Below are 8,094 nucleotides of genomic sequence, written 5' to 3' on the forward strand. Positions count from 1 at the left end.
CTAGTGTCATAAATCACCATATAAATAAATAACACACGGAAACAGATTATTCGAGTAACATCCCTGCTGTTATTTGCGGTCATATTTTAATTTCTTGTAATTAGTTTGTTGCTATTTTTCTATCCACAAATATACATGTGTTGTACATGTATTTTTATTATTATTCTACCCAGTTGTACATTTATTTTTGATCTGAGTATGTTGTTTTCAGTAGCAATCCAACATTATTTTTTCTTGCAATGTAAATGTGTTCTGAAGGTACAGTCTGTTACTATGTTTCTTTTTTTTAGTATTTTTGAAGATGTATTCCTTCATTTATCTGTAGCTTGCTGCTTGTACACCTGAATTTCCCCTCCTGTAGGACAGTAGCTCAATATTTTAACAAAAATGTTGAGAAACTCTGAAACATCTCCTTGAGAGGGAATAGAGACGGTCTAGTTTAATATTTTTATTAGGATATTCCAATATTATTTCCGTTCCATATCCTTGATATCAAGAATAATTTTCATCCCCTTGTTCAATGTCTTAAAAATATATTTATTGCCATTTTCTTCTATTTTTCAAAAGCATAAAGTTATGGCAAATCATAATAAATTAACACCAAAGAAGAGTGAACAATTGCACATGATTATAAATAAAGACATAAATATGAAACATCAAATCAACACCAATGCATACAATAAAATTAACATACATAACTGGCACATAACATAACATACATGGCACATAGTGCATTGCTCACAAATAAATAAGACATCAAATAAATTAGGAAGTTAAATTAGCACATGTTAAGCTCATAATGGATTTATATCAGTTTCACTGATGGATTTAAAGGGTTTGCTTGATTAAATGTTTAGAAATCAATCTCTCTCATGTCGGTCGGCGTCCCGGGCCTTTCGTTCTCCACCTCCTCGTCCTTCTCAGTGGGACCGGGCTGCAGTCCGCTCTGCAGCCGCTGCCTGAGGGAAAACTCGATCATCTCACTGTAGCACTGCAACACCGCCTGGAGGGGAAAACACACAAAAAAGGTCACTTTAAAAACAAACAAACCAACAAAAACATGGCTTTAAACACAAACAAAAACACATCACTTTAAAAACCAACCAACAAAAAAGCATTACTTTGAAAAAAGTAAAATAAAATTATTTTAGCAACATAAAAAAGTACTTTCCACACCAACAAGCAAACAAAAATGTCACTTTAAAAATAAAAAGCCCAAAACATTTACTTTAAAAACAAACAAGAAAAGTTACATTAAAATACTTAATATTACACCCACCAAACATTTTAGTACAGGATCAAGAAGTTCTTACCGGATCCGTCTGGCACAGCTCGGCTAGGGTCTCGCTCATGGCGGCCCGCTGAGGCGAAGCCTTGCTGCCCAGACCTCGCAGTGCACAGTTCAGGGACGCTGCAGCAATAAGTGAGGGAGGGGCTCCCAGAAAACGGGAGTCACAGACGCAGAGGGCGGCCAGGGTGTCGCTGTGCCGCCTTAGCATGGAAACCAGCTCAGACTCTCCTTGTTCCTCCATGGAGGAGAGAAAATGTGGCAGGAAGTCCTGAGGGGTCACTGCTGCCGAGTCCCAGCGCAGCGCAGCGAGGACGACGCGCTCCATCTCCTGATGGACCAATCAGAACCAAGAGTCAAGACACCAAAAAAACATCCAACTAACCATCCAACCAACTGACCAGTAAAACATCCAACCAGTAAAACATCCAACCAACCAATAAAACATCCAACCAACTGACCAGTAAAACATCCAACCAGTAAAACATCCAACCAACCAATAAAACATCCAACCAACTGACCAGTAAAACATCCAACCAGTAAAACATCCAACCAACCAATAAAACATCCAACCACCCAGCCAACCAATAAAACATCCAACCAACCATCCAACCAACTGACCAGTAAAACATCCAACCAGTAAAACATCCAACCAACCAATAAAACATCCAATCATCCAACCAACCAACCAATAAAACATCCAACCATCCATCCAGCCAGTAAAACATCCAACCAACCAATAAAACATCCAACCAACCAATAAAACATCCAACCAATAAAACATCCAACCGTCCAACCAACCAATAAAACATCCAACCATCCAGCCAACCAATAAAACATCCAACCATCCAGCCAACCAATAAAACATCCAACCAGCCAATAAACTATCCCTTGGGATGCTTTATTGGTTGGTTGTATGTTTAGATAGTTACTATCCAAACATCCAACCAACCATCTAGTAAAACATAAAACCAATCATCCAACCAATCATTCAATAAAACATCCAACAAACCAACCAACCAATAAAACTAAATTTTATTGTATTTTGTAATAAAAAAGAAACATCCATCCATCCATCCATCCATCCATCCATCCATCCATCCATCCATCCATCCATCCATCCATCCATCCATCCATCCATCCATCCCACCCTCAGGTCTGAAGGCTGGAAGCTGAACTCGGCCGCTGTGCAGAGGGCGTCAGCGGTGACGGTTTCACACTCTGTGAGCTTTGAGGCGATCAGGATGCATCCTGCAGCCAGGCAGAACGGTGAGACAGGCAGGGACAGGTAGGCAGACAGGTACCTGTCCATGAGGGAGACAGACAGCGGGAAGACGGCCTCGTCACATCCACAGTCACAGCAAACCTGCACAGGAGAAAGATCAACATTTCAGTCACAGGAAGCAAAAACCACGGAAAAACAGAATTCCAATTTTGATCTCAGAAAATTAAAGTAAGAATTCAGAAAAAAAAAAAAATCTGATTAAAGTCAGAATTATTTTTTTGCCCCAGTGGCTCTAATCCTGTTCCATAAAAACTCTCTATTTGAACCATGAGTAAAGTTAGGAAGTGGGGCCATCAGAGAGTTTCCCACCTCCAGGGCCCACTTGGCGATCTCCTCCCGGCGCTGCGGATCCCGCTGGATGAGCGTGACGTAGAGCATGGAGGGCATGTAGCGCCCCTCCAGGTGGAGCAGCCTCTGGATCACTCGATGCCCCGACACGGAGGGGTCCCAGCGGGCTCGGAGCTGAGGCGAGCCCCTGCTGCTGCTCTGGCCTCCAGGCAGAAATGGCCGACATGAAGTTAAAGTTTTATCATGATATTTTATGTTACGTAGCAATAAATAAGGGAGCCAATTGTAAAGTTACAGCCAAAAATAAACAGCAATAATTTGGGTTATTTAACCGGTTATAAAAGAAAAAAATGGAGGCTCATTTTTCAAAGTCATATTTTCACCATGAAGTTCATGCCAAATATATAGTTAATTTAGTTAATAAACTAAATACTTAGTTAGCAAGCTAATGTTTAGTAAGCACACTAAATATTGAGTTAGAAAACTATATATTTAGATTCAATTTAAACATTTCATTAACAAGTTAAATATTTAGTTCATATACTAAAGATTCTGTTAGCAAGCTACAGATTTAGTTATAAACTAAATATTTTGTTAATATATGGATGCAATATATAAAGCTAAATAATTAGCTTCAAGCTAAAAATGTGCTCCAACCTAAATATTTAGCTACTAAATATGTATTTAGTTAGCAAGGTAAATATTTAGTTGACTAACTAGATATTTAACTTGCTAACTAAATATTTAGCTCCAATCTTAATATCACGTTAGTTTATGCTAGATATTTAGTTGAACATAATTAAGGCTAATAAATTGTTTATAGATATGTAGTCAGTGCCAACACTTTATATGTCATTAATAACTGCTTATTATGGATTAATTAAGGGACAGAAGGAGACTATATGCTAATAAAAGTTACAACTTTGCAAGTTACAACTTTACAGATAGCTAATAAATAGTTTATGCTATTGATGCATATAAACACTTTATAAATCAGTAATAACTGCATTAATTAAGGGAGAGAATCAGATTATTTGCTAAAAATGTATGTCTACAAATACTTATTATTGAATCTGAAATGTTTAGTATAGCAACTTTAAATAAAATATATAAGTGAATACTTGGCTCACTATTTGGCAAGAAACCGGTAGATTTAGCCTTAATAGATTCATAATAAGCAGTTATTAATGATTTCTAAAGTGTTTAGAGATGAATTACTATGTCATCTATAAGGGAAGCCTTATTGTAAAGTGGTAACTTTGGGGTTTATTGTGACAACAATCACTCAGAAGTTTCATCATAAGAAATTCATTGTGATAATTGATAAACAATAAATGATAAATTTACCTTGAGGTTCACCCTGATCCTCCTCTGACTCCTCACACCATAGAGACACAGGAAGCGCCTGGTCCATCTGCTGCGGAAACACTTCCAAGACGAAAAGAAAGAAATTTGGAAAGCTAGAAGTTTGGAAAAATGTGACAACTCTTCATCACTCCTCACTTCTCTCCCAGAGTTTTATACCAGCAGGGAGAAAAACGGAGGGAGTGACGGAAAGGAGGCGTGGACCCTCATGAGCGACAGAATGTAATAGGAAGAAACAATACGGTCTGCTCAACAGGTGGGGAGAAGAAGACGGAGAGCGAGGGGAGGAGCGAAGAGGAGCAGACAAGAGAGGGAGTGACCGCAGGGAGCGAGCAACAGCTTGTCGTCGACGGTGAAAGAGAGAAGGAAGGAAAAGGAACGAAAAGGTCATCTCCAGACTCTGACAATGGGCATGGATGACAAAAGGTGGTGGGTGTTTGTTTACAACGTGAGGGAGAAGAAAAGCACGTCAAACGCTGGAGGGGTTGATGGATGTCTCAGATATTCCCAAAAAAAGGTCAATCTTAGTGTCAGACTGGAAACTGTGAAACTTATCCAACAGAAAATAAATGTAACGAAAGAGTTTAACCTCTATGGTCCAAATGATCCCACCCTAAAGCAAATAAAGCAAATAAAAAAGAGGTGAAAATTATAGTAAACTAACACTGTTAGAGAACCTGCAACTACTTTGTTTCATAAATGTAAAACACTTGAGGTGTTCCTCAAAGCTCCGATCTTCATCCACTTTGTTTTTATTATTTCAAAAGAAATGCACATCAAGAGTTAGTCATTTTCATCCATCAACGTACAATCAGTATAAATACATTATAGTACAAAGTAGACAAATTAACAAAAATGTTATTTTTTGGAGAAAAAAATAGAATAATAATAATGGAAAATAAAAAGTATTTTCCATCTAAAAGGATCATATCAGGTTTCAAATTTAAAAAAGTAATCCATCCATCCATCCATCCATCCATCCATCCATCCATCCATCCATCCATCCATCCATCCATCCATCCATCCATCCATCCATCCATCCAGAGAAATTAATTTTTATGTTTTTGATTATTTTTCTTCCTCTGTGTGTTTTATTGTCAAAGCAACCTGTCTCCCATCATCCTCTCCTCTCCTCTCTTGGCAATCTGCCGCCGTGTTTAAAGTGTAGCTGCTGCAGAGGGCCGGCCGCAGTGTGTGCAGCAGACAGTGGATCAGGGCAGGTCAATGAGCCGCATTGTCTCCCTTTACAAATCAGTGTCAGACAACCTTCTGCTTGCTGCTGGCTGAGCACACACACTTCACACTAAAACCACACACACACACACACACACAGTCCCCCGGGAGCCCTCTATAGGCCACAATGGGGTCACGCTCACCAGCAGAGATACAGATTGTATTTGACACAGTCATTACAGGTGGCTTTTCACACATTTAGGAGCTCAATGGCGGCTCGAGTTTCAAATGGGAGTTAAATGGAGGGATGAGCTGACATCACGCGGCAACTTGATTTCAGCTGAGAATCAATTATTCATGTTGTTTTAACAAAACAGGGATACGCTCCTTTAACTGTGTCTGAACAAACATGGCTGCTTGTGTCTGAGTTTGTCTGGAAATTCACACAATGTAGGAGCAGATTTTAAAATTTTATAAAATTTATTTGATCAAAATTTTATTCAGTTATTCATTTATCTTTAGTTATAAGATAACTGAATAACCTAAATTTCATGACACTTTTAAGTTTAGTAATGAGACCAAACAGATCTTGTGTTTGTTTAGTTGCTGCATTTACACTACAAATGTGCGCAAAATGTTGTAAATGTTCCACCAGTACCGAAAAATATTATGATTGTGGTATTCCCATTAAATAACAAATTAAAATCACACGTGAAAAAGTTTGTTCACTCTTTAAGTCGTTAAAAAAAACATAATCCTCCAACTACTTCCAGTGGTCTTCCTCTTCTTGGTTTTTGGCAGGAGCAACTTCCGGTTACTGATCATGTGACTCATGTGATGAGAAAAAAGTGCTTCCATCGCAGTTTTTGCGAAATACATAAATTTCGGTATGGCCAAAAACCTTTTTTTATAAAAAAAAAAAAAAAAAAAAAAAAGACAGATTTTTCAAAATTGGCATGTTCCCAAAAAGCGGATTTGTTTTCAAAATGTCAAATTGCGTAATTATATAGTCAATGGAAACTCAGCTAATGATAATCCTCCAACATTTACTCAGTTGTAGAATTAAGGAGAGAATATTATTGGGTTTAAAGCTGTTGACAAAGCCTTTGACCAGGAGCTGAAAGCAGATTGACTTTGAATGAAGGACAGAGTGAGTTTTTTGGGGCGGCAAAAGAGCGACAGACCGTCCGCTTGTTTAAGCGGCCTCCTAAATTCATACGTCGCAGCTGTATTCAAACATCGCGGATGGAGAAGGTGGGAGGCGGCCGAGAGCCGAAAGAGGAGTGCAGCGGGTCCTGGGAAGGAGGCGTGGCGGCCCGCCCCTCATTTTCCGGCTCATTTCCCGGGACAGAGAGGAACAGAGCTCCCGTTTTACCTCCAACAGACACCTGCTGGTCACTGGGGGAGGAGAAGGAGCCGGATGGGAGGCGAAACTTTAACCAGTTCACAAGTTACAGCGCCGATTAAAATGTTGTCTTACCCCTTTTATTGCTCTTACAAATAAATCATGAACAGAGCTGTGAGAAGGACTAAAACTTGTACTCCGGTAACTTACTAACTAACTAACTTGAGAAACCTTTTGGAATAAATGCGTGTAATGATGTGAAAAATTAGACACGTTCTTGAACAACTCAGAGCATTAATTTAACGTTCAGATAACTTAGTGCTAGCGAGTGCTAGCTACCACAATGTCCGTTAGTGATGTACCGATTGATACTGAAATATTGATACTTCCGATTACAGACCTTTATGCCTTAAGATCGATTCTCAAATCCAATATCAATACTTTCAGTAATTAGAGACAATGTATCTTAACAAGAGCACGTTAGAAAGTAGCTAAATTATTAAAATCTTGCCTACATGAGACAGGGTTGATGGGAACTACGTTTTCTTCCGCCTGGTAAGTGCGTAAGGACGTAATACGTCAGGACGTAATGGTGGGTCATGTCTATGATTAGACGCAATGGTAGATCAACTTTCAACTTTCATTTTATAGTAGTTAAAATTTATTTTACTTTTTTTTTTCTAGTTTGCAACATCATTTTCACATATTTCGTATGACTTTCTGCTGTTGTCAAAATAGCCAAGCTATTGTAAATTAGGCTGCTATCTCAATGTGCGTCTGAGTTTAAAATGAACACATTAGACTGATGTTTTGTTTTCTTTTTATGAAGCCAAGATTTGAAGTATCGCTACGCTTACTTGAGTAAAATTTCTGGATACTCTACTCTCTGCGAGTAACTTTACTGAAGGAAGAACAAGCTTATTTTGACCAAAATTTCACCAGACATAGTTTTTGTTAAATAATTCACAATCTTTAATTTATTGCAGAAATACTCTAACTCACCTCATTCTGCTTTATTTGTCTTCTCTTTTTGTTTCAAAGTGACATTTAAATAATTGAGTTTTCCTTCTTCATTAGTCCATCTGAATCAGTCCTATTGACAGTGAACTAGCTCCACATCATGATGCTACCGTCACCATACTTGACACTTAGGCATCTTGGAATGTTTTACATCATTAAACAAGTTTTTAAGTCAGACAAAGACAAACTAAGAAAATACAAAACAGTCTCTAAATGTTAACATTTGTTGAGAAATAACTTTTACATTCCTGTTCTCTATCTCTGGAGTACTGGGAGTAGTGATGGACTCTGACCTGAACCTTCAGAGCCACATAAAGACAGTCACAAAGT

At 38.3% G+C, this 8,094-nt stretch overlaps 1 protein-coding gene across 1 annotated transcript; it reads right to left on the reverse strand.

Moving 5' to 3' along the window:
• Nucleotides 1–610: 610 nt before the first annotated feature.
• ccndx (cyclin Dx) lies at nt 611–4,311 on the reverse strand. The gene is made up of 5 exons (XM_007562130.2): nt 4,191–4,311; nt 2,883–3,064; nt 2,439–2,654; nt 1,314–1,619; nt 611–1,003 (listed from the first exon to the last, which is right to left on the reverse strand). The coding sequence occupies exons 1-5, from the start codon at nt 4,273–4,275 to the stop codon at nt 854–856; spliced, it is 939 nt and encodes a 312-aa protein (XP_007562192.1). The 5' UTR covers nt 4,276–4,311; the 3' UTR covers nt 611–853.
• Between the last annotated feature and the right edge of the window lie 3,783 nt (nt 4,312–8,094).

The sequence above is a fragment of the Poecilia formosa genome, unplaced genomic scaffold (genome assembly GCF_000485575.1).
Source record: "Poecilia formosa unplaced genomic scaffold, Poecilia_formosa-5.1.2 Scaffold134, whole genome shotgun sequence".
Classification (NCBI taxonomy): domain Eukaryota; kingdom Metazoa; phylum Chordata; class Actinopteri; order Cyprinodontiformes; family Poeciliidae; genus Poecilia; species Poecilia formosa.

What these genes read in the sequence shown, in the direction of transcription:
- ccndx (XM_007562130.2), bottom strand. Translation starts at nt 4,275, where the DNA reads ATGGACCAGGCGCTTCCTGTGTCTCTATGGTGTGAGGAGTCAGAGGAG. An exon ending in AGGTAAATTTATCATTTATT is followed by an intron (nt 3,065 to 4,190) that starts GTTTATCAATTA and finishes TTCTGCCTGGAG; the next exon opens with GCCAGAGCAGCAGCAGGGGC. An exon ending in TCGCCAAGTGGGCCCTGGAG is followed by an intron (nt 2,655 to 2,882) that starts GTGGGAAACTCT and finishes TCTCCTGTGCAG; the next exon opens with GTTTGCTGTGACTGTGGATG.